The 27,474-nt window shown below is 41.0% G+C and overlaps 1 protein-coding gene across 2 annotated transcripts in view; it reads left to right on the top strand.

Moving 5' to 3' along the window:
• adck1 (aarF domain containing kinase 1) overlaps positions 1-27,474 on the top strand; it is a 53,658-nt gene that overhangs the window by 12,059 nt on the left and 14,125 nt on the right. For both annotated transcript variants that reach the window (XM_034159630.1, XM_034159628.1), the window contains 3 exons: positions 2,729-2,887; positions 12,378-12,536; positions 14,386-14,502. In XM_034159630.1, coding sequence (XP_034015521.1) covers positions 2,729-2,887; positions 12,378-12,536; positions 14,386-14,502 — 435 coding nt within the window. The remainder of the gene's footprint in view (positions 1-2,728; positions 2,888-12,377; positions 12,537-14,385; positions 14,503-27,474) is intronic.

Raw genomic sequence — 27,474 nt, 5'->3', positions numbered from 1 at the left:
GCAGAGCCTGTAATGGCCATACACTGCTTGAGACGACGCAGCGGGGTCACGTGGTCCACTGTGTCAAAGGCAACTGACAAGTCTAAAAGCATCAGGACCGTAGGACTACCTGAGTCAATAGCAAATAATCTGTTGAACTGTTTTAGTCTTTCCTGAGATCAGTTATTGATAAACTACTGAGAAACATGTTCAGAGTTCTAAATTCTATATGTTTGATCTAGTTGCAGTTGATAGTCAGTAAATGTTATTTTAGTAAACCTACTGTATTTATATAATATGTTGGATAAGCGGCTTGGCGCTAGCTGTCAAGGTGTTAACATGGTGCCTAATGTTAGCATAAGCTGAGTGCAACCACTGTGAGCGACATGATTTAAATTGTGCTTAAAAAATACGTACTTGTGGTGGCTGAGGGCCTGAGCGCAGGAGGAGTGCATCGCGGATTTAGTGGTTCATGTGTCTCAAAAATGTGCTAATGTCGTGTCACACAATGCATTGGCCTTGGTCCCACTGAATAATGAGCCACACATGGGTGTGTCAGCGGATATTAGAAGAATGATCCACGTTTTAAGCCGTCGCGTGTCCGCTACTAAGGCATCTCTCTGTACCTCACATGTGCCACGTATCAGCCTCTAGTGAGCCACGACTTACCCGTCATTTGAGTGCCGTCTAGCCTGGAATGGCTCGTCTCGCCGCATATGATCCACATCAAGCCACGTATGATCCATGTAGCAACATGTAACGAGATGTTGGTGCATGCGTTTGGTCCAAACCTCCAGCCCTTTAAAGTGTGAGTTTTCAATTCACAGCATCCATTCAAGATGTTGTCACATTTTTTAAACACAGTCCAAAAAAAGACACTCCTGTACAGTCCGGCTGGTGTGCATGTCTGTGCACCAGGCTGCTGTTCACCTGAGTTCCAGAGTCATTAAATGCAGCAGTTCTGCGTGTTCACCCAGCTCTCTGTGACCAAAAAAAAGACACCACAATGAGGTGGCCGCTTTAATTATATACACCCGCAACGGTGTGGCTCACCCCCCCCCCCCCAAAAAAAACCCCCCAACACAAAACAGATCCATAACCAGACCAGCTAGAACCGAACCACAGCTTCCTGGACAGTCAACTCTGCACTTCTTCTCACTGGTTTTATTTCTTCCACGGCTTCCACTTATTTTGACACAGTGATCCAACTTTTAACTTTGTGTTCCTCCGTTATTGTCTGCGAAATTGCTCTTTTGTATATTGGCTTTCTGCATAAATACTCCTCTTGAGCACGAGTCATTGCGTCAGTGTGCTCAGAGTGCGCCTCATCTGATCCATAACAAGATGTTAAATCTATGATAAACATACTTTTACAGCTGCTTATGAAGAAGGAATGAACATGCAACTGTTTTACCAAGCTACTGTAATATAAACATTACAAATAATTATCTTTTAAGTTGTTCGAAATATGTTCTCCACCTCAGCGCATGAGACAGAGAGGGGAAAAAAGCTCCAAATGTCCTCTGTGATTCCAGAAGCCATTAGAGGTGTTTTCATCATCCAAACTCTGACAGAAAATGATTAATCCACTACAAAATAATTATTTTATATACAGCGTCCAGCGCATGAAGCAGGTGGGATTGTAGTGTGCGAGAGGGCGGAGCCAAAATAGCCTGTCCTGTCCTCGTAGGTGCCAGGTGCTTGGATAATGAGCTTTTAACGTTTTGACCGTTGGGGTTTTACATCATTATTGTATGGCCTTGCCTTACAATATAAAGCGCCTTGGGGCAACTGTTTGTTGTGATTTGGCGCTATATAAAAAAAAAATTGATTGATTGATTTTAACATCCTCGTCCTCACCACAAACATGCCTCTAAAATCCTCATTTGTCGTCGTAGTATCTCGTACACAAACTGCCCCGCGCTGCTGTTGCTAAAATTTGAACTTCTTGAAATTAGCGTCATGCTCAGACATGAGCCTTGTTAGCTGAATATTCTGCCTCTAAGGCCCCTTTCACACCAGGCCCACTTTGAGTTGCGTCGGGCGACGTCATGACGACACCACGTGGATGCAACCTAGTGCTGAGACGATGTAGCTCAACGCCAGAATACCGTGACGGATGCAAGGGACGAAGCGAATCAGACGCCAAAAATTAAACGTTACATTTTTTCTGCGTCAAGCACAGGATGCAGAAAGGAAGTGGTTTCAACGCAAGTCAGGGCAAAGCAACGATACTCAACATGACTGGAAGCCACACCCTCACAATACAACATTACCTGACCCCAATTTATGATTCCTGCTGTGTTCCATTGTTCCCGAAGTATAATTCATGGATTGCTTTTATACCGTGTACACAATGCAGTGAAACTACACCCTCAAAGAGCTGCAGCTCCTCACTCTTAAATTCTCTCACAATTGTGTTTAAATAAAGTCCATAAAAGTCCTGCTCACAGACTGATTGTTTTTAGTCATTATTGATGTTTGCTGTACAATCATTACACCCTGATAAAAGAACAGGTCAAAGACATCATTAAAAGCCCAGAATGACCACAATGATTGTATGTAACCTTCTGACCACAGCTGTACATGGCCCGTGCTTCTGGTCTTCCTCCCAGAGTCCTGTGATGTGATGATGGACCGTCCTCACCAGGGTCTTTTACTTGTCCTCAGTTCTTTGTCTTTCTTTGCTCACGTCCTTCTCCACGCCTGTTTCTGTCTCATCTTATTGGTGTTGTTCTTCTTCCTCCAGCTTTCAGAGTTATTTGTGTCCTTTGAGGATAAGCCTCAGGGTGCCGCCTCCTTGGCTCAGGTCCATAAGGCGGTACTGCAGGATGGCCAGACCGTAGCCATTAAGGTTCAACACCCTAAAGTACGAAGACAAAGTCACAAGGATATTGTAGTGATGGAGGTGAGCACCATTATGATGTGTTACAAATATGCTGCTACTACTACTACTAATGATAACAATAATAATGATGTAGAAGTTCACTCTAGAGTTTACGATGTTCTCTTACAGGTCATACCAAATACTTTCATCAGTCTTTGTGATTATTTCCCTAAATTTTAAGAAGTCCTCCTTGTGGACATGTGGACTAACCAGTTAGTGTGGAGGATTGTCAGGTGCATTATAGCACCTAACAGGTGCACAAGCTTCTTACTACGGATGCACCGATAACACTTTTTTTACCAGACTGAGTACAAGTACCTACATTTGGGTACTCATCGATACCGAGTTCCGATACAAATACTGTGACAGTTTTATGATGACTTTGAAAACATGTTTTATTCATCAGTTGTTCCTCACTTTCTGACTGTAACTGCTACTAATATCATTTGCTTTGTTTTTATTTTCAAACATTTCACTTAAATCATATTACTTTACTTTTTGACTCCAACAAAATGTCCTTTAACATTAACCGTGTGTTTCTTAACAAACATGACACTGACAGACATCTGACTGTAATGGAACCTGTAAAATATACAACACCAGGAACTGAACTCAAACTGTCCATCACTAACTTTGTCTTTGAGGACTAAAAGCCTTTTTTGAAAATGTCGAGGGCAGATTCTTTTTGATGAAAAGAAGCTTCTGTGTGTTATCAGCTGTGAGCCTGTTTCTGTTTTTATCTACAACACTGAGATTATTTTTAGATTATTTTTGTATGCCATGTGCAGTGCTTTGTGACAGGCGCTTTATAAATAAAGCTTACTTACTTACTTACTGAGCTCAACAGTCTTTCACCCTCCACACTATTTTTATCTTTTAGTTAAATACGTATCGGTAACATACACAAATACAAACCGTAAATGTTTTTTTTCCCCAAAGGTGGAACATGTAAATATTGGAGGAGCATGTCATACACACACATGGTGTTGTGCAGCATCTCTGCTCCACATGGAGGCAAAACTGAGTAATTTTAACACTGTTTTATTTTATTTTATTTTATTTGTGGGTCATGGGATCATTTCATCGCATGCAGACAGAATCACCTGATGCCTGGTAACTGAGCCGTTAACGAGGTGCAGTGACTCTTTCAACTTGTGGCGCAAAGTACAGCCAGTGGGGGGGGGGGGCTCCGAACGCAGTGCCACAGAAACCCAACAAACGGATTTCACCTGTAGCAGACTGAGCTGGTCTCCCATTGGTCTGGGAAGCCACACAAGGTGCTGAAACTCAGCAACCTGATGGACAATCTCTACCGCTGAAACCATGATCTGACTTTGGTGCAAAGTGCAGTGACACAGAGGAACTTTTTTTAAGCCATGACCAGGAATTAAAGTATTTTCAGATGTTGTTTTCCAAACTCAGAAGGCTATATGTGGATCATTTTTCTTCAGGATCGTATGATGATGAATTCCACTGAAATGAACAGGTAAGACTTTATATTTTACTCCATGTGTGAATTTACTCCACATGATGGACCGCAGCTTTCAGCCAGTCAATGAGCAGCATTGATGGACGTATTTCAATTTATGAGTGAATTACATGAGAGCCTGTGAAAATCCATAAATTAGCTGCATCACTGTTAAAGCCACAGTGTTCAAAGCATATGAAAAAAGTAGTGGCTTATAGTCCAGAAATTACGGCACGTGTGCATGAAAATCCCACATTGAGAGGTTGACTTCACACTGCTGTAAAGAGGTATCGGGTGTCGGAGTATCGGAGAAGCTTTATGATTATAAGTGCAAGTAAATGAACGCAGCATTGGGCCGACACCCGATACTGGTATTGGGATCGGTGCATCCCTACTTCTTACCTTCATAGAGGAGCAGGTCGCTCCCCGGGATAGCTGCTGGTTCAGTGACTGGTCAAGCTGCCCATCTGTGTTTTCAGATAGGACACTTGATCTGCATTGTCCGAGTCCACCCGTCTGTAAATTGGTGCGGGTCTTGGCTGGGGAAGAAACCTGCCATGGACCGGCATCCTGTCCAGGGGAACCTGGATAAGCACGGGCACAGGTGGACCCCAGAACCCATACGGGCCTTACTTCAATCAACTCAAGGTCAGCTCAGGTCAGGTCAGGTCTGGGCTCGTGCACTGTCGCTGTGTGTCACCAAACCACCACATGAGCAGGTTGGTCCTGGTTGTTAACAGATTAGACGTCTGTCAGCACAGGTCCTTCAGTTCTTGATGCGTTTTCAGTCTAATTGTTGTCTTTGATTCACCGTTCACATTCTTCCTCATGGAATTTAGACATTTTGAGAATAATGTAGACTTTTTGGCAGTGAAAACGATGAAATTCCCCCTGAAATTGGGTGTGTTGCTCAACTCCATGGTTACTGAGGAAAAACAAAAATAAGATGCCACTGAAGAACATTTACACGCTATCAGAATGATTTTGGAAGAAAACTTCAACTAGCAGCCAAAATCTTGCCAGCAGAGTGTAAATGACGGCCGACACACTGCTGTGCAAATGCTGAAATGATTTTTGGAAAATGTGCTGCTGTTGGTAAAGAATTTTATTTAGAGATTGTCCTCGTTTTCTTTAACTTCATCCTGTGGGGAAATAATTCAGATTTTTGCCTTTTCCATGTTTTCCACACTTTTTCTGATTTGGGGTTGTGAGATTATTTTTATCAGCCAGATCCTGTGGATTTAGCTGAAAAGTGAAGAGCAGAAAGTCTTCTTGTCCCCCGACAGCAGTCAAGAGACTTTTTCAATCACTGAAATGGTTTTAAAAAATGTTTTTATATTTTTGATGTCTGAGTTCTTTCCCAGTTCTGTAGAAACTCCAGTAAAAGGTGTTAATTATCCTAATTACAGTTAGACACAATCCAACCACTAGGGGCAGTGTGCAGCCACAGTCTGGCGTCCGAGGACCAACTCCAGATGTAGAGACGCTGCCTTGCTCAGGGGCAGAGAAATCACAGACACGGGGAGAACATACAAACTCCACACAGAAAGGACAAGAAGTGATCCCACGATCTTCTTGCTGTAAGGCACCAGTGCTAACCACTAAGCCACCGTTGCGCCCTGAGGCACTGTTCAGAGAGCATTAGGCATGCTGAGTCCATTGCCGTGTTGCGTTCTAACCCTAACCCACATGGTCTCCTGCTCTGTGGAGTCTCAGTGTGGTTTTGGTAACATGGCCGTTCAGCCAGATGTCCAAGTCATAGATTGATGTAGACGGCCGTGAAGGTTAGGGGGTCTGTCTGCAAGACATTTTTCAACAGACCATAATCTCAGATCCAACTCATGTTCTCCACCCTGAATATCAGCTGTTTGTCCATGAAGGCCCTGAACATCAGCCCGGCTGAAGCTGTGCACGCCGTGCTGGTCTCCTTCTTGCTGCTTGTATAATAAAAATGTTATTGTGCTGTTTTGCACCTGTCTTAACGTAACCCTGAGAATGTACTTGTTATTCAACTTTGTTTTAGCACTCTGGGGTCAGTCTGAACTGGGAGTGAAGAGCTGGATGTACTTGTTATTATTACACTGATAGCACAACTTTGTTTTTGTAGCCACTAACGACTGGGAGTGAAGAACTGTTTTTTTTCAAGAGAAAATAACTTTCAGATGCCTGTTGCTTCAATTCAATTTCAATTTTTTTTTTATATAGCGCCAAATCACAACAAACAGTTGCCCCAAGGCGCTTTATATTGTAAGGCAAGGCCATACAATAATTATGTAAAACCCCAACGGTCAAAACAACCCCCTGTGAGCAAGCACTTGGCTACAGTGGGAAGGAAAAACTCCCCTTTAACAGGAAGAAACCTCCAGCAGAACCAGGCTCAGGGAGGGGCAGTCTTCTGCTGGGACTGGTTGGGGCTGAGGGAGAGAACCAGGAAAAAGACATGCTGTGGAGGGGAGCAGAGATCGATCACTAATGATTAAATGCAGAGTGGTGCATACAGAGCAAAAAGAGAAAGAAACAGTGCATCATGGGAACCCCCCAGCAGTCTACGTCTATAGCAGCATAACTAAGGGATGGTTCAGGGTCACCTGATCCAGCTGTAACTATAAGCTTTAGCAAAAAGGAAAGTTTTAAGCCTAATCTTAAAAGTAGAGAGGGTGTCTGTCTCCCTGATCTGAATTGGGAGCTGGTTCCACAGGAGAGGAGCCTGAAAGCTGAAGGCTCTGCCTCCCATTCTACTCTTACAAACCCTAGGAACTACAAGTAAGCCTGCAGTCTGAGAGCGAAGCACTCTATTGGGGTGATATGGTACTACGAGGTCCCTAAGATAAGATGGGACCTGATTATTCAAAACCTTATAAGTAAGAAGAAGAATTTTAAATTCTATTCTAGAATTAACAGGAAGCCAATGAAGAGAGGCCAATATGGGTGAGATATGCTCTCTCCTTCTAGTCCCCGTTAGTACTCTAGCTGCAGCATTTTGAATTAACTGAAGGCTTTTCAGGGAACTTTTAGGACAACCTGATAATAATGAATTACAATAGTCCAGCCTAGAGGAAATAAATGCATGAATTAGTTTTTCAGCATCACTCTGAGACAAGACCTTTCTAATTTTAGAGATATTGCGTAAATGCAAAAAAGCAGTCCTACATATTTGTTTAATATGCGCTTTGAATGACATATCCTGATCAAAAATGACTCCAAGACTTCTCACAGTATTACTAGAGGTCTGGGTAATGCCATCCAGAGTAAGGATCTGGTTAGACACCATGTTTCTAAGATTTGTGGGGCCAAGTACAATAACTTCAGTTTTATCTGAGTTTAAAAGCAGGAAATTAGAGGTCATCCATGTCTTTATGTCTGTAAGACAATCCTGCAGTTTAGCTAATTGGTGTGTGTCCTCTGGCTTCATGGATAGATAAAGCTGGGTATCATCTGCGTAACAATGAAAATTTAAGCAATACTGTCTAATAATACTGCCTAAGGGAAGCATGTATAAAGTGAATAAAATTGGTCCTAGCACAGAACCTTGTGGAACTCCATAATTAACTTTAGTCTGTGAAGAAGATTCCCCATTTACATGAACAAATTGTAATCTATTAGACAAATATGATTCAAACCACCGCAGCGCAGTGCCTTTAATACCTATGGCATGCTCTAATCTCTGTAATAAAATTTTATGGTCAACAGTATCAAAAGCAGCACTGAGGTCTAACAGAACAAGCACAGAGATGAGTCCACTGTCCGAGGCCATAAGAAGATCATTTGTAACCTTCACTAATGCTGTTTCTGTACTATGATGAATTCTAAAACCTGACTGAAACTCTTCAAATAGACCATTCCTCTGCAGATGATCAGTTAGCTGTTTTACAACTACCCTTTCAAGAATTTTTGAGAGAAAAGGAAGGTTGGAGATTGGCCTATAATTAGCTAAGATAGCTGGGTCAAGTGATGGCTTTTTAAGTAATGGTTTAATTACTGCCACCTTAAAAGCCTGTGGTACATAGCCAACTAACAAAGATAGATTGATCATATTTAAGATCGAAGCATTAAATAATGGTAGGGCTTCCTTGAGCAGCCTGGTAGGAATGGGGTCTAATAGACATGTTGATGGTTTGGATGAAGTAACTAATGAAAATAACTCAGAACAATCGGAGAGAAAGAGTCTAACCAAATACCGGCATCACTGAAAGCAGCCAAAGATAACGATACGTCTTTGGGATGGTTATGAGTAATTTTTTCTCTAATAGTTAAAATTTTGTTAGCAAAGAAAGTCATGAAGTCATTACTAGTTAAAGTTAATGGAATACTCAGCTCAATTGAGCTCTGACTTTGTCAGCCTGGCTACAGTGCTGAAAAGAAACCTGGGGTTGTTCTTATTTTCTTCAATTAGTGATGAGTAGAAAGATGTCCTAGCTTTACGGAGGGCTTTTTTATAGAGCAACAGACTCTTTTTCCAGGCTAAGTGAAGATCTTCTAAATTAGTGAGACGCCATTTCCTCTCCAACGTACGGGTTATCTGCTTTAAGCTACGAGTTTGTGAGTTATACCATGGAGTCAGGCACTTCTGATTTAAAGCTCTCTTTTCCAGAGGAGCTACAGCATCCAAAGTTGTCTTCAATGAGGATCAATCAATCAATCAATCAATTTTTTTTATATAGCGCCAAATCACAACAAACAGTTGCCCCAAGGCGCTTTATATTGTAAGGCAAGGCCATACAATAATTATGTAAAACCCCAACGGTCAAAACGACCCCCTGTGAGCAAGCACTTGGCTACAGTGGGAAGGAAAAACTCCCTTTTAACAGGAAGAAACCTCCAGCAGAACCAGGCTCAGGGAGGGGCAGTCTTCTGCTGGGACTGGTTGGGGCTGAGGGAGAGAACCAGGAAAAAGACATGCTGTGGAGGGGAGCAGAGATCGATCACTAATGATTAAATGCAGAGTGGTGCATACAGAGCAAAAAGAGAAAGAAACAGTGCATCATGGGAACCCCCCAGCAGTCTACGTCTATAGCAGCATAACTAAGGGATGGTTCAGGGTCACCTGATCCAGCCCTAACTATAAGCTTTAGCAAAAAGGAAAGTTTTAAGCCTAATCTTAAAAGTAGAGAGGGTGTCTGTCTCCCTGATCTGAATTGGGAGCTGGTTCCACAGGAGAGGAGCCTGAAAGCTGAAGGCTCTGCCTCCCATTCTACTCTTACAAACCCTAGGAACTACAAGTAAGCCTGCAGTCTGAGAGCGAAGCGCTCTATTGGGGTGATATGGTACTACGAGGTCCCTAAGATAAGATGGGACCTGATTATTCAAAACCTTATAAGTAAGAAGAAGAATTTTAAATTCTATTCTAGAATTAACAGGAAGCCAATGAAGAGAGGCCAATATAGGTGAGATATGCTCTCTCCTTCTAGTCCCCGTCAGTACTCTAGCTGCAGCATTTTGAATTAACTGAAGGCTTTTTAGGGAACTTTTAGGACAACCTGATAATAATGAATTACAATAGTCCAGCCTAGAGGAAATAAATGCATGAATTAGTTTTTCAGCATCACTCTGAGACAAGACCTTTCTGATTTTAGAGATATTGCATAAATGCAAAAAAGCAGTCCTACATATTTGTTTAATATGCGCTTTGAATGACATATCCTGATCAAAAATGACTCCAAGATTTCTCACAGTATTACTAGAGGTCAGGGTAATGCCATCCAGAGTAAGGATCTGGTTAGACACCATGTTTCTAAGATTTGTGGGGCCAAGTACAATAACTTCAGTTTTATCTGAGTTTAAAAGCAGGAAATTAGAGGTCATCCATGTCTTTATGTCTGTAAGACAATCCTGCAGTTTAGCTAATTGGTGTGTGTCCTCTGGCTTCATGGATAGATAAAGCTGGGTATCATCTGCGTAACAATGAAAATTTAAGCAATACCGTCTAATAATACTGCCTAAGGGAAGCATATATAAAGTGAATAAAATTGGTCCTAGCACAGAACCTTGTGGAACTCCATAATTAACTTTAGTCTGTGAAGAAGATTCCCCATTTACATGAACAAATTGTAATCTATTAGACAAATATGATTCAAACCACCGCAGCGCAGTCCCTTTAATACCTATGGCATGCTCTAATCTCTGTAATAAAATTTTATGGTCAACAGTATCAAAAGCAGCACTGAGGTCTAACAGAACAAGCACAGAGATGAGTCCACTGTCCAAGGCCATAAGAAGATCATTTGTAACCTTCACTAATGCTGTTTCTGTACTATGATGAATTCTAAAACCTGACTGAAACTCTTCAAATAGACCATTCCTCTGCAGATGATCAGTTAGCTGTTTTACAACTACCCTTTCAAGAATTTTTGAGAGAAAAGGAAGGTTGGAGATTGGCCTATAATTAGCTAAGATAGCTGGGTCAAGTGATGGCTTTTTAAGTAATGGTTTAATTACTGCCACCTTAAAAGCCTGTGGTACATAGCCAACTAACAAAGATAGATTGATCATATTTAAGATCGAAGCATTAAATAATGGTAGGGCTTCCTTGAGCAGCCTGGTAGGAATGGGGTCTAATAAACATGTTGATGGTTTGGATGAAGTAACTAATGAAAATAACTCAGACAGAACAATCGGAGAGAAAGAGTCTAACCAAATACCGGCATACCGGATACCGGATGTAAAACTATTGACGAGATACTCTATCTCACTTACAGAGTTTAGGTAGCTACTCTGCACTGTGTTCGTATATGGCATTAGAGAACATAAAGAAGGAATCATATCCTTAAACCTAGTTACAGCGCTTTCTGAAAGACTTCTAGTGTAATGAAACTTATTCCCCACTGCTGGGTAGTCCATCAGAGTAAATGTAAATGTTATTAAGATCAGACAGAATGGAGTTTTCAGGGAATACTGTTAAGTCTTCTATTTCCATACCATAAGTCAGAACAAGATCTAAGATATGATTAAAGTGGTGGGTGGACTCATTTAAAGGAATTATGTGCGCCAGGGAGGTTGAGTTGGCCACTCACCCTCCCTTCGCGGACACACTAGAAAAGAGGGAGCAGAACCATGCTTCAATAGAGTCTGCTGCGGGTTAACGTACGAACGCCCAGCCGGTTGACAGGCGCACTCTGCTGAAGGTGTTGGCTCTCCACCTTAAAGGCGTCACGGTAAGAGAGAAAAATGCGCTGCAACCACTTGTGTTTGATGTAACTGCTTTTGTGGGGAATAAATATAGGCCTTTTTATTCTAGCAAAATGCAGTCTGTGTGATCATTTCTGTGTGCCGATCTGACCGAACCTTGTGTTTCAAAACACTGCTCATGCAGTGTTATTGTAATATGAGTGTCTTTGTCTTGTGCTGATGGTGCAGGTGGGTGTTTTATTGGATTGTAGTTGGATTGTCCAAGACAGATTTCACGTTGGGATAAAGAAGCCGATCTTGTCCTGTCCCACTGCACGGCCGGTCTCTTTGGAGGATCTTTGAGTACCGCTGGAATGACACTGTGTCAAATTATTAGACCGGCTTTGTCTCTTTTCAGCAGCTGCACCGCCGCCAGGCAAAGATCAGGCCTTCAGAGGCCACAGAGACTGAACCAGCCGCTCTGAAATGAGACGTCTGGCCCACAGAGCATTTTGGGATTAGATCATTAGCATTTCCCGCCCCTCCATCCTGTCCCCTGGCAACATCAACAGCAGCAAGCAACAACCTAGCATAGTGGATGTATGTAAACTAGTCTCCTCTCGCCACGTATGATGTCTGCAGCCTTAGAAGGATGCAGCTGTGACATTTTGTTGCCATGGGGTTTGGAGGGGGGGTGCATTTCTCTGGTCATGATCCAGCACGTAGTCTCCTCAGTGTCGAAGATCTCACCATCTGTGAGTTGATCATAAATAATTCATTTTTGGAGGTAAAAGAAATCTGAGAGCTGAAGTCAGGTGATGTTGAGTCATGTGACTTTGTTCAGTTTGTGGGTTTACATCTCAGCTCCTGAGACGTGGTGTCACATGAGTCTAAATGCCCTGAAACTAAAGCTGTAATGTTGATGTGGTCTGTATGAAGGTGCTGGTCCAGGTGGTCCACTGGCTGTTCCCTGACTTCACCTTCATGTGGTTGGTCGACGAGGCCAAGAAGAACCTGCCGCTGGAGCTGGACTTCCTGAACGAGGGACACAACGCGGAGCGGGCGGCCCGAATGCTGGCTCACGTCCCCTTCCTGAAGGTACGGTAACATCTCCTACACACATGTTCCAATGCAAGTCTTAATGTCACATTAAGAGATGCTAGCAAGCTTTCATGCTATTATTTACACTGTTAGCAGGTTGACATGCTAGGTGCCAGCCCGTTGGTATCTCGTTATGTGGTGCTACCGAATTTTCATCCTTATGTTAGCCTGTTAGCATCATGTTAGCATAGCTAACCAGCTAACAGTAGCATGTATGTATTTATGTTTGTATGTATGTAAGCAAGTACTTTTAAGCACATCATGAATCCTGTTGCTGATGTTGAACGTGCTCTACCTCACGCACACGTACATTCACATACCTCAGTGTAACCCTGAACTCGATGCTTCCAAACCCCTTTTTGTGTAGAGAACCCCCCACCCATGTGAAGGTAAGAAAGGCCCAGCCAGCACACACACACAACACACACACACACACACACACACACAGTTTGTCTCATGGTTCTTTTGTGTGGTTACACTCATCGTTGGTGTTTTTGTGGTGTCAAAATCCAACTTCTTGTCTGTGTCGTGACACCTAGATCATGGTTCAAGTTCTGGTGAAATAAGGTGGGGACCTTGTGGGCCCCGTGGCTGTTATGACAAAGACATTCCCACGTTAAACAAACCCGCATCTCTACATCGACTCTCTGCATCCACCTTCCCATCCGGGAATTGATCAAGAGAACGTTTTACTCGCCGCTGAGGGAAGACCACAACAATGGTGTTTTGGCCCTCTCAGTCATGTCCTCACCCAGACTTCTGCTTCACCACTCTGACCCCCGACAGGAACTTCCATGTTGGGTAGGAGCGGACTGATCCTTCAGGATGTCTTTGGGACACCTGAACATGCAAACTACAGCAGCAGGCTGTAGTTTGCATGTTCTTGTATCTGCAGACCTGAAGGCTTGACCAGGTACCTGAAGTATTTACAACATAGTTTCATTGTCAAAGCAAGTGTTACAATAAAAATGAAAAATTAAGCTCTCTCTCTCTCGCTCATCGTTTTCCTGCCAAGAGCAACCCTGGAACTTTTTAGAAACACAAAGCCTTTCAACTAAAATAAACCATAAATTTCTAAATATATCACCCGTGACGCGCATGCGAGGAACACTGGATTAATACAGAAGGATTTTGAGGGAGTTTTTTGTCATTCAGCTGAGAGAGAGTGAAGTTTTGTTCAGCTCTGCTCCTGACTGCTGTGCTCTGAGCTGCTGTTTCATAGCATTTCACAGCCTTGGGATGCTGATTTTTTTCAGCAACAATTCAGTTAATTTTTCAGAAAATCCGTGCTCGGCAGCACAGACAATTTGAACCTGAGAGCCAGGCGGAAATTTGCCGCTACCCATATTTTAGAACTCTGCGGAAGAAACAGCTCAGCTTCAGCTCAGAAACATCCCCCTCCCCACATCACCTCCTCGTGCTCAGCAGCAAGCAGAGCAGAGAGCAAGCAGCAGCAGCTGAGAGGTTTCACAGATGTGGCTTCTCTCAGGTATTGGAAAATGAAGCAGGATGTACCGATTTCTGTATTTTCTGATACTTGAATTATGTTGGTATAGGAAGCCGATGCTAATACTGGATCGGATTGGTCCTATCCTTAGTCACACCCACATTTTACCTCACTGGGATGGATCTCTTGTCTGCCTGGGTGATGGCTATCCAGGAGCCGGGAGGTTCTGTGGTCTGTGGGATGCAGTAATGCATAACAACAGTGCATCCTGCCACACTTGACATCTGAAAGTTATCCATATGTACCATATATTTTATATTATCTTCACAGTTATTATGCTTTTCTAACTTTCCTACATGAGTTTTGTTCTTTCCCTTCTTCCTGTTGTCCCTTTCCCAGATTCCTGCCATCCACTGGAACTTGTCCACAAAGAGAATCCTGACGATGGACTTTGCAGAAGGTGGGGAGGTCAACGACAGGGAGTATATGAGGAAGCATGGCATCAGCGTCAATGAGGTAGCACGGCTGTCTCTGCTTCTCCCTCTCTCTGTCTTTGTGCCTACTTTTTGCTGCTTTGTGTTTTTTTTTCCAGTGCTTCCTTTGTTTGTTTTTCCATTTTTGCTTTTAGTTTTTGCCAAAGCGTTTAGTTCTGGTCTGAGCAGCGTTGGCCCTGTCAGCAGACAGAAGGTAGGTGAAGAACAGGTGCTCCAGTAGCTGAGAGGTTAACCTGCCAATCTAAGTGTGAGGTTGCGTTGATGTCAGGAGGCTCTCCAGCAGGCTCTCCCAGTAGCGGGAGCGACAGTGTCCACCATCGGGCCGGGCTCTAGCTGTTAGCGGCGGCAGCTACCATCGGGCCGGGCCTCAGCGGTGGCAAGAACACCACCCAGCTAGGCTCTCCCAGAATCCCAGAAGTGGGAGTGGCAGTGACCACCATCGGGCCGGATTTTGCCAGTAGCAGCAACAAGAGTGGCAGCGGATTCTACCGGGCCGGGCTATGTTAGCTGCAGGAGGAGAATCAGCTGTAGCCGGGCTCCGGGAGTGGCAGCCACCGCCTGGCAGGGGCTGAAGGCAGCTAATTCCTGCTGCAACTTTGCTTAGTGGCTGGAGGAGATTTCCGGAATTAATAAAGTGAGTTCAAGTTATTTTATTTTTCAGTTATGGGGCCTAAAAATCGGACTGCGGTTATGGAGGAAGAACTGGAGGAAATTAGAAAAACGCTAAATGAGATGTCGGCACAAATGAAACCTATTAAAGAGGTGGCGGATCAATTAAAAATTATTTCACAGCGACAACTAAAATACTGGAACAAAGCAAGTTGCTGAATTACAAAAGGCGAATGAAGAGAAGGACAAGTCAGTAAAACTTACGGAAAATCGCATTGCTGACCTTGAGCAACAGACTAGGTCAAGCCCTCTGAGTTGGACAACCAATCTGGAGGAACAGGTGATCTCATTTCTGAGTGCTAAAGGAGTTTTGATAAACTCTGGAGACATTGAAAACTGTCACCTTTTACCCCGGAGAGGTCAAATGCAATCTAAAGTCACAGTGTTGAGGTTTGTAAATAGAAACAGAAGATTGCGGTTCTCAAGCAAAAAAACTTAAGGGAACTCATGTGTACATAAATGAACACTTGACCAAAAAGAATTCAGACCTTACAAGACAAGCTCGACTCCTAAAAAAGCAAAATAAGATACAGGCCACATGGACATTAAATTGCAAAATTTATATTAAACTAAACGGGACACCAGAAGAGGCTAAAACCCTGTGCATTAAAGATGAATATGATTTGAGCAAGTTTAACTGAACAAAGGTGTAAACAATGAAACAATATGGTGAAAATCATAAATATGATCAATGACTAACCTTATGGATGCTTTTCATCATTTGATGATGGAACTTTTGTGCAGGAGTCAAGCTTAAAAATCTTTGAAGATACTGAACACAGTTTTCATAACCTTGAAAATAATATTGACCCAGATTGTTTTTTTTTCGTGAAAATATTATTCAAAATTCTAAATATTTCACTGAAGAGAAATTGAAGGGTTACTCTTTGATAAATGGGACTTTTTCTATTATATATTTTAAAAGTAGAAGTCTCCTTACAAATTTCTCTAAAATTCAGGACTATTTAAGAATATCTAACAAGCAATTTTCAGTTATAGTTATTACTGAGACTTGGTTGAGAGAGGAGCTGGAGGATGATGTTCAGCTTGAGGGATATGACTTTTTTGCAATAAACAGGAAGAATAAATGAGGTGATGTTGTGGCACTTTATGTAAGTTCTAATCACCAATGTGAAATTATACAAAGTATGTCATTCTCCTTGGATAATATCATGGAATGTGTTACAGTTGAAATTAAATGTAAAAAATATATAATTATAAGCTGTGTTTATAGAGCTCCAGGATCAGATATCAATACTTTTGCGGATAGACTGACTGACATGTACAACACAATTAATAATAACAAGCTTTTGTTTGTCTGTGGAGACTTTAATATTGATTTTTTTTAAACCCTTATGGTCAATTACAAATAACTGAATCTATAAACTATTTTTTGTATGGGTATATATCCTGTGATCACACATCCAACCAGGATAACTAGGAACACATCAACACTCATTGACAACATATTAACAAATGCTATTGTAGGGAATATATATTTATTTGTGCAGCTCTTGGAGTCCAAGACAAATTTCCCGGAAGGGACAGTAAAGTGTATCGTATCATATAACAGGTGGAATACTTATTTCTGATGTCAGTGATCACTTGCTGGTTTTTGTAGCTTTTCATTCATCAGTGGACAGCATGCACCAAACAAAAACTGTAAATTTTATTAGGAAAATAACCAATGTCAATATTGAGAACCTCAGAAGGGATTTATTGCACCAAAAGTGGTGTGAAATTTATTGTGATGATGTTGATGATCATATGAATCATTTATTTCTATTGTATCTGATCTGTATGATAAACATTGTCCGTGGGTGTCAAAAACTGGAGATACACAAAGGACTGATAAACCTTGGGTAACAAAGGGACTCCTGAATGCATGTAAAAAGAAAAATCTTTTGTATAAGCAGTTTCTAAAATTTGGAACTACTGAAGCCAAAAGGAAATATAAGACATATAAAAATAAATTAACAAACATTATGCGATTGTGTAAGAAGCAGTATTACTGCGACTTGTTTGAGAAAAAGAAAACTAATATCAGGGGAACCTGGAAGCTCTTAAGCGAAATCATTAAAAAGAAAAAAGTTGTTAAAGATTATCTATCTTACTTTTATATAGACTCTGACAAAATTGTAAAAGGAAATAAAATTATTGCTGATTATTTAATGATTATTTTGTTAATGTTGGTAAAAATTGATCAAACTCAATTGTAACTACGGCAAAGTGTTCTATGGACAACTGTAAATTAATTAATAAAATTCTGGATTCAATGTTTATTCGAGAAACAGATGAAAATTAAAAAAAAAAAGTTTAAAATGTAATCTGTTAGGGATGTAATCTTCTACATAATGGTTAAGATTATGAAATAAGTTGGTGGCATGTGACAAAGTCATAGAAATGTAATCTGTTACAATTATGTCGATTAATGATGCTTGATATTGCAAGACTGTATTGTAAAAAAGGGGCAGAAAATATAAGACTTGTTCTTCCAATCTGCTCCTTTTCATTCAGCGGTTTGTAATGTTTTGTTATTTCTGCTTTTCTGTTTTGTTTTGTTTTTTTTCTTTTAAATGAATGAAATAAATATTAGAAAAAAAAAGTCTTGAAAAATATTGGAAAATATATTTGTAAAGAGGTTGAACGATTTTATAGCAAAACATCATATATTAATGAACAGCAGTATGGTTTCAGAAAAAAATCAAACAACTTCTTTGGCTTTAATAGACTTTGTGGAACAAGTTATAAATGCAATAGAGAAGAAGCAATACACTGTTGGGGTTTTTTGATTTACAGAAAGTATTTGATACTATTGATCATACCGTATTATTGGAAAAAATTACAGATGTACAGTAGTGTTCAGAATAATAGTAGTGCTATGTGACTAAAAAGATTAATCCAGGTTTTGAGTATATTTCTTATTGTTACATGGGAAACAAGGTACCAGTAGATTCAGTAGATTCTCACAAATCCAACAAGACCAAGCATTCATGATATGCACACTCTTAAGGCTATGAAATTGGGCTATTAGTAAAAAAAGTAGAAAAGGGGGTGTTCACAATAATAGTAGTGTGGCATTCAGTCAGTGAGTTCGTCCAAACAGGTGTGAATCAGGTGTTCCCTATTTAAGGATGAAGCCAGCACCTGTTGAACATGCTTTTCTCTTTGAAAGCCTGAGGAAAATGGGACGTTCAAGACATTGTTCAGAAGAACAGCGTAGTTTGATCTACAGTGATCTCCAATGCTTTAAAATGGACAAAAAAAAACCAGAGACGCGTGGAAGAAAACGGAAAATAACCATTAAAATGGATAGAAGAATAACCAGAATGGCAAAGGCTCACCCATTGATCAGCTCCAGGATGATCAAAGACAGTCTGGAGTTACCTGTAAGTGCTGTGACAGTTAGAAGACGCCTGTGTGAAGCTAATTTATTTGCAAGAATCCCCGCAAAGTCCCTTTGTTAAATAAAAGACGTGCAGAAGAGGTTACAATTTGCCAAAGAACACATCAACTGGCCTAAAGAGAAATGGAGGAATATTTTGTGGACTGATGAGAGTAAAATTGTTCTTTTTGGATCCAAGGGCCACAGACAGTTTGTGAGACGACCCCCAAACTCTGAATTCAAGCCACAGTTCACAGTGAAGACAGTGAAGCATGGTGGTGCAAGCATCATGATATGGGCATGTTTCTCCTACTATGGTGTTGGGCCTATATATCGCATACCAGGTATCATGGATCAGTTTGGATATGTCAAAATACTTGAAGAGGTCATGTTGCCTTATGCTGAAGAGGACATGCCCTTGAAATGGATGTTTCAACAAGACAATGACCCCAAGCACACTAGTAAACCAGCAAAATCTTGTTTCCAAACCAACAAAATTAATGCCTCGCAGATGTGAAGAAATCATGAAAAACTGTGGTTATACAACTAAATACTAATTTAGTGATTCACAGGATTGCTAAAAAAGCAGTTTGAACATAATAGTTTTGAGTTTGTAGCGTCAACAGCAGATGCTACTATTATTGTGAACACCCCCTTTTCTACTTTTTTTACTAATAGCCCAATTTCATAGCCTTAAGAGTGTGCATATCATGAATGCTTGGTCTTGTTGGATTTGTGAGAATCTACTGAATCTACTGGTACCTTGTTTCCCATGTAACAATAAGAAATATACTCAAAACCTGGATTAATCTTTTTAGTCACATAGCACTACTATTATTCTGAACACTACTGTATGCTATTAGAGGACTGGCCTTTAACTGGATAGCTAGTTATTTACGTAATAGATATCAGTGTGTTCATCTTGGTGGGATAAAATCGGAATTTTTGAGGATTACATGTGGGGTGCCCCAGGGGTCAGTCCTCAGGCCATTATTTTTGTTGTATATTAATGATATAGGTTTGGTTTATAAGTTTTTGAGTTGTATTTTGTTTGCTGATGATACAACTGTGTTTGGTAGCAGGGATAATTTGAGACAGCTCTTGGACTTGGTGGAGAGGGAACTGGAAAAATTTAAATATTGGTTTGATGCCAATAAATTATCACTTCATTTCGGTAAAGCTAAGTGCATTATATTTGGAAATAAGTCTAGAAATTTAAGCAGTAAATTATTGTTGAATGGTGTTGAAATTGAAATTGTATCTCAAACTAAAATTTCTTTGTTTTTGTTGATGATAAGCTCAGTTGGAAAACTCATGTAAAACATGTTGAGTCTAAAATATCAAAATTTACTGCTGTCTTGTACAAAGTACATTACTTTCTCCCCCAACATCTGTTGGTTTCATTGTATCACTCATTACTTGTCCCTTATACAACTTACTACATTGAAGTTTGGGGAAATATATATAAAACAAATAACTGATCCATTATTTCTGTTACCAAAAAAAGCTATAAGAGTGAAAAGTAAAAAACCATTTCATGATCAATTTCAATTTATTTTTCAATTTATTTTCATTTATATAGCGCCAAATCACAACAGAGTTGCCTCAAAGCGCTTCACACAAGTAAGGTCTAACCTTACTAACCCCCAGAGCAACAGTGGTAAGGAACCAACAAATTCACTGTTTGTTCATCTTCAGTTTTTGAAATTTTATGACTTGGTTGATTATTTTACAATACAGATAATGTATAAAGTTAAAAGTGGACTCTTGCCTCATCATGTCCAGGAGCTGTTTAAAATGAGAGAGTTCAGTTATAATTTGTGTTGAACTTTGGTGTTTGATAAAAGAAAGATTTGAACTACTGCTAAAGGTCATTGTGTTTCCATAAAGGGTGTTAGAGTGTGGAATGATTGTTTAGATTGTATTAAAGTATGTAGTACATTGGCTTGTTTTAAAAGACTGTATAAACACAATTTATTAACTTGTTATAGTTTGAATAATTAAGTAAATTGCCTTTGTGGCTATTTTTTGTTTGTTTGTCCATTGTATTACTTTGTTTCACTGCGTTACATTACTGACTGGTATTTTTTTTTCGTGTGTATTTTTTTGTTCGTCTGTCCGTTGTATGACTTTGTTTCACTGCGTTACATTACTGACTGGTATTTGTTTTTCGTGTGTATTTTTTGGTTTGTTTGTCCGTCGTATGACTTTGTTTCACTGCGTTACATTACTGACTGGTATTTGTTTCTCGTGTGTATTTTTTTGTTCGTCTGTCCGTCGTATTACTTTGTTTCACTGCGTTACGTTACTGACTGGTATTTGTTTTTCGTGTGTATTTTTTTGTTCGTCTGTCCGTCGTATGACTTTGTTTCACTGCGTTACATTACTGACTGGTATTTGTTTTTCGTGTGTATTTTTTTGTTCGTCTGTCCGTCGTATGACTTTGTTTCACTGCGTTACATTACTGACTGGTATTTGTTTTTCATGCGTATTTTTTTGTTCGTCTGTCCGTCGTATGACTTTGTTTCACTGCGTTACATTACTGACTGGTATTTGTTTTTCGTGCGTATTTTTTTGTTCGTCTGTCCGTCGTATGACTTTGTTTCACTGCGTTACATTACTGACTGGTATTTGTTTTTCGTGCGTATTTTTTTGTTTGTCTGTCCGTCGTATGACTTTGTTTCACTGCGTTACATTACTGACTGGTATTTGTTTTTCGTGCGTATTTTTTTGTTTGTCTGTCCGTCGTATGACTTTGTTTCACTGCGTTACATTACTGACTGGTATTTGTTTTTCGTGCGTATTTTTTTGTTCGTCTGTCCGTCGTATGACTTTGTTTCACTGCGTTACATTACTGACTGGTATTTGTTTTTCGTGCGTATTTGTTTGTTCGTCTGTCCGTCGTATTACTTTGTTTCACTGCGTTACATTACTGACGTATTTGTTTTTCGTGCGTATTTTTTTGTTCGTCTGTCCGTCGTATTACTTTGTTTCACTGCGTTACATTACTGACTGGTATTTGTTTTTCGTGCGTATTTTTTTGTTTGTTTGTCCGTCGTATTACTTTGTTTCACTGCGTTACATTACTGACTGGTATTTGTTTTTCGTGCGTATTTTTTTGTTTGTTTGTCCGTCGTATTACTTTGTTTCACTGCGTTACATTACTGACTGGTATTTGTTTTTCGTGCGTATTTTTTTGTTTGTTTGTCCGTCGTATTACTTTGTTTCACTGCGTTACATTACTGACTGGTATTTGTTTTTCGTGTGTATTTTGTGTTTGTGCGTAGAACCTGATGTACGTGGTGGGCCTTTAGAAGCCTCTTCTTCTGCCCACAATTTTGTTTTCTCTTGACTTGTTTTGTAAATCAAATCAAATTAATTTTATTTATATAGCGCCAAATCACAACAGTTGCCCCAAGGCGCTTTATATTGTAAGGCAAAAGCCATACAATGATTACGTAAAAACCCCAACGGTCAAAACGACCCCCTGTGAGCAAGCACTTGGCGACAGTGGGAAGGAAAAACTCCCTTTTAACAGGAAGAAACCTCCAGCAGAACCAGGCTCAGGGAGGGGCAGTCTTCTGCTGGGACTGGTTGGGGCTGAGGGAGAGAACCAGGAAAAAGACATGCTGTGGAGGGGAGCAGAGATCAATCACTAATGATTAAATGCAGAGTGGTGCATACAGAGCAAAAAGAGAAAGAAACAGTGCATCATGGGAACCCCTCAGCAGTCTACGTCTATAGCAGCATAACTAAGGGATGGTTCAGGGTCACCTGATCCAGCCCTAACTATAAGCTTTAGCAAAAAGGAAAGTTTTAAGCCTAATCTTAAAAGTAGAGAGGGTGTCTGTCTCCCTGATCTGAATTGGACGCTGGTTCCACAGGAGAGGAGCCTGAAAGCTGAAGGCTCTGCCTCCCATTCTACTCTTACAAACCCTAGGAACTACAAGTAAGCCTGCAGTCTGAGAGCGAAGCGCTCTATTGGGGTGATATGGTACTATGAGGTCCCTAAGATAAGATGGGACCTGATTATTCAAAACCTTATAAGTAAGAAGAAGAATTTTAAATTCTATTCTAGAATTAACAGGAAGCCAGTGAAGAGAGGCCAATATGGGTGAGATATGCTCTCTCCTTCTAGTCCCCGTCAGTACTCTAGCTTCAGCATTTTGAATTAACTGAAGGCTTTTCAGGGAACTTTTAGGACAACCTGATAATAATGAATTACAATAGTCCAGCCTAGAGGAAATAAATGCATGAATTAGTTTTTCAGCATCACTCTGAGACAAGACCTTTCTAATTTTAGAGATATTGCGTAAATGCAAAAAAGCAGTCCTACATATTTGTTTAATATGCACTTTGAATGACATATCCTGATCAAAAATGACTCCAAGATTTCTCACAGTATTACTAGAGGTCAGGGTAATGCCATCCACAGTAAGGATCTGGTTAGACACCATGTTTCTAAGATTTGTGGGGCCAAGTACAATAACTTCAGTTTTATCTGAATTTAAAAGCAGGAAATTAGAGGTCATCCATGTCTTTATGTCTGTAAGACAATCCTGCAGTTTAACTAATTGGTGTGTGTCCTCTGGCTTCATGGATAGATAAAGCTGGGTATCATCTGCGTAACAATGAAAAATTAAGCAATGCTTTCTAATAATACTGCCTAAGGGAAGCATGTATAAAGTGAATAAAATTGGTCCTAGCACAGAACCTTGTGGAACTCCATAATTAACCTTAGTCTGTGAAGAAGATTCCCCATTTACATGAACAAATTGTAATCTATTAGACAAATATGATTCAAACCACCGCAGCGCAGTGCCTTTAATACCTATGGCATGCTCTAATCTCTGTAATAAAATTTTATGGTCAACAGTATCAAAAGCAGCACTGAGGTCTAACAGGACAAGCACAGAGATGAGTCCACTGTCTGAGGCCATAAGAAGATCATTTGTAACCTTCACTAATGCTGTTTCTGTACTATGATGAATTCTAAAACCTGACTGAAACTCTTCAAATAGACCATTCCTCTGCAGATGATCAGTTAGCTGTTTTAAATGAGAGATTTTGTTCGTGCATGCTGAATAAATCGTTCAGGTCCTTGTTCTGTGGCACTGTTTGTTGTGATTTGGCGCTATACAAGAAAAAAGTTGATTGATTGATTGATTGAGTGGAGGAGGCCATTGGTCACGTCCCTGTTCTGGGTGTGGTGGGGAGGCGTTGGCGTGTGTTCCTGTCTCTGTTGAATCTGTGAGAACGTTATCAGAAGGTTACCACCAGCTCGTGTCCTGAAGTTGTCCCTCTGTCCACCGTTGTTCACTCCTGTCCTGATGGCGTCCTAAAAGAATGTGCTTATTTAGAGTAAACTCCTTAAGTTTACGTAGAAAATAGAGCCGCTGTCTGGACTTTTTGGCAATAGCTTGAGTGTTAGCATGCCAGCTCAAATCATTAGAAAGGGTCACACCAAGAAATTTCACACTGTCAACCCTCTGTACCTCTGTGTTGTTAATAATAATAGGAAAGTGAACATTGCTTTTCCCAAAATCAATAATCAGTTCATTTGTTTTGGAAGTATTAAGAACTAAATGATTTTGTTCACTCCACTGGAACAAATACTGAACCTCTGACCGATAGAGTCATCACCATCTGAATTAACAAGACCAATAATAGTAGTATCATCTGCATATTTGATGATCATATTGGGAAAAGACGCAACACAATCATATGTGTACAAAGTGTAGAGCAGAGGACTTAGAATACATCTTTGCAGAGAACCTGTATTCACAAGAAGTACATTTGAAAAACAGTTGTTAATTTTAAACCTTGGTGGTCTACCAGTTAAAAAGTTTAAAATCCACTTGCAAATGGCATCACATAAGCCAAGAGTTTTCAATTTGTGAATGAGCTGCACTGGAACAAGAGAATTAAAAGCAGAGCTGTAGTCTATAAAAAGCATACGGACATAAGATTTTCCTTTATCCAAGTGCTTGTACACAGAGTTCAGCGTGAAGGAGATGGCATCTTCAACACTCCTGTTGCGTCTGTAAGCAAATTGGAGCGGGTCCACAGACACTGGTATTTGACTTTTAATATAGTCCAACACCAGACGCTCAAAAGTCTTCATTAAAACAGAGGTTAAGGCCACAGGCCGATAGTCATTAAAACAGGTCACAGGCATCTTCTTAGGTACTGGTATTATGTCTGACTTTTTAAAAGATAAAGGGACAGTACAGTACCGCAGTGACAAGTTAAAACAGGAGCTAGTTGCTGTGCACACAGTTTGAGCACCCGGGGTGGGATTCTGTCCGGTCCAGGGGCCTTCCTCACCTTGGTCCTGGACAAAACCCTTTGGACTTCTTCCAGAGTGATGGTAAGTCCACTCTGCTCAAATGAAAAGACAACAGGCTCAGTGTTCCCAGTTTCAAATCTACAATAAAACTGATTAAGATCATTTGGCAATGAGGGATCAAAGTCAGTAATGTTCACTCCTTTAGGTTTCCATGTGGTTGCAGCATTCAGTCCCTCCCACATTAGATGTGGGTCATCTGCATTGAGGTAACCTTCCATTTTGTCACCCCAGGAGCGTTTTACGGCTCTAATAGACCGCTCCAAAGAGTATCTGGCTTGCTTGCAAGCAGCATGGTCACCAGATTTAAAAGCCTCAGCACGCTCCTTTAATTTTTGTCTCACATCAGCATTGATCCAAGGTTTCTGACTAGGATGATGTGTGATAACCCTCTGCGAGACACATATATCGATGCAAAAATTAATATATCCAATAATAGCATCGCAGTATTCGTCCAGATCCTCTGACTGGAGGACAGACCAATCTGTCGCATCAAAGCAGCCTTGGAGTTGAACCTCACTGTCCCTGGTCCAACACTGTACAGTGCGGGTTATTGGCTTCAGTTGTCTACTCCTCTGAATGTATGAAGGAAGCAGAAGAATGGAGGAGTGATCTGACTTGCCGAAGGGGGGTCTAAGTAGGAACTTATAAGCTGATTTAACGTTACTGTAACAGTGGTCTAAAATATGTGCCCCCCTTGTGGGGGGTTTCACATGCTGACAATAGTTAGGTGAGACCGTTTTAAAGTTACTTTTATTAAAGTCCCCAGCAACAATAATCACTGAGTTTGGGTGAGAGTTATCATAAGTATGTATGATGTCACTCAAATCACTAAGAGCATCAGAAGTGTCAGCCCGTGGATGAATGTAGACAGCGCATAAAAACATTACAGAGAACTCTCGGGGGAGATAAAAGGGGCGACATTTGATGACAAGGCACTCCAGGTTAGCTGTGCAAGTTTGATTCATTATAACAGTGTCCGTGCACCAGCGTTCATTAATAAAAAAAACACACACTTCCTCCTTTTGACTTCCCGTTGCGTTCTCTCACTCTGTCGGAGCGGTAAATAGAGAAGCCTGGCGGCTGAATGGCAGAGTCTGGCACCTCACTGCAGAGCCATGTCTCCGACCGGCAGTACACGGAGCAATCTCTGGCCTCGCGCTGGGTCTGGATGCGGCTCAGCAGGTCATCCATCTTGTTTGGCAGAGACTGGACGTTCGCCAAATAAATAGACGGCAGCGGGACTTTGCAGGGGCATCCGCGGAGTTTAACGAGCAGACCTCCTCGCTTTCCCCTGTGCTTACGCTTCCTACGCTGATGGCTGTAGGTGTCCCCATCGTGGAGCTCAGGTCGGCGGCGTACACGGCGTTAGCTCCGCCCGGTCCCCTCGCTCTGCTCTCGGCTTCCCTGACTTGACTCTTGGCCCTTGTAGCCTCACATGGGGCAAACATTAAAGTCAGCACACCTCAGTTCAGGGATTACATGGGATAGGCCACCAACTTTATCCCCGATCTGAATAAGTAATTCACAATCATACGTGACAGTGGCAAGTGTTCCAAAAAAGGAATAAAAACAACATAAAACACACAGCTCACAAGTGAGCTCTTGCTCTTGCGACGGCGCCATCTTGACACACCCAGAAACAGTGGGAAGCAGAGGTCCATTTAAACTCTGGAGTGAGGAGTAGATACTGTAGGTCAGAGCTGATGGGGAACATGACTGCTTTGTCCAGAAGACCACCAGCAGAGCTGGAGTGGAAACAAAGAGGTTTATTGTGAAAAATGATCCCTACATGGTTTTACCTACTGGAAGTTTTAACGGTCAGCCGGAAATAACTCAGATTTTCCTTTCATCCATTTATTGTCTCCTGTTTTCTGGTTTGGGTCACATTTGCAGTAAATTGAGCAGCTCAGCCCACACTTTCCCAAGGCATTCCCAAAGACCTGAGAGTCCCTCGAGCGTGTCCTGGGTGTTCCCCAGGGCCTTGTCCCAGTTGGACATGCCTGGAAGACCTCCCTATGAAGATGACCAGATACCCAAACCACCTCAGCTGACTGCTTTTGATACAACAAATACAAAGAAGCGGCGGCTGAACTCCGAATCCCTCATGGACAGTTCCACCGCATGTATTAGTCTGTGGGCCAGATGGACAAGTCCCTACGTCCCAGGGTGGCCAAATGTTTGACACCTATCTGTAGGGATTTGACAGACTTTGTATCCTCGTAGCTTCATGTATGAAATCCAGTCATACGTATATCTGACTGTTTTCTTAAATTTGCCAAATGTTCCATGAGCCAGGAGTCAATTTTGTCCTGCTGCATTTTCCAGAGTATAAATCATTTTTTTTTTTGCCTTTTTTTTTTTTTTTTTTTTGCTAGTTTGGGAGGCCCTGTGACTTATACTTCTGGGAGACTCACATACTGAAAATTCACAAGTTTGCGGGCCCTGGTTGGTTGGTAAAGTTAGACCTCACCTGTGTGAAGCTCCCTGAGGCAACTTTGTTGTGATTTGGTGCTATATAAATTAAAATAAATTGAAACAATGCACAAAAATCTCAAATTAAAGAGCTCATAACACAGAAAAAGGTGCAACTT

Source organism: Thalassophryne amazonica, chromosome 19 (assembly GCF_902500255.1).
Source record: "Thalassophryne amazonica chromosome 19, fThaAma1.1, whole genome shotgun sequence".
NCBI lineage: Eukaryota > Metazoa > Chordata > Actinopteri > Batrachoidiformes > Batrachoididae > Thalassophryne > Thalassophryne amazonica.
The sequence above is the reverse complement of the archived record's forward strand: the minus strand, read 5'-3'. Positions and strand labels throughout refer to the sequence as shown.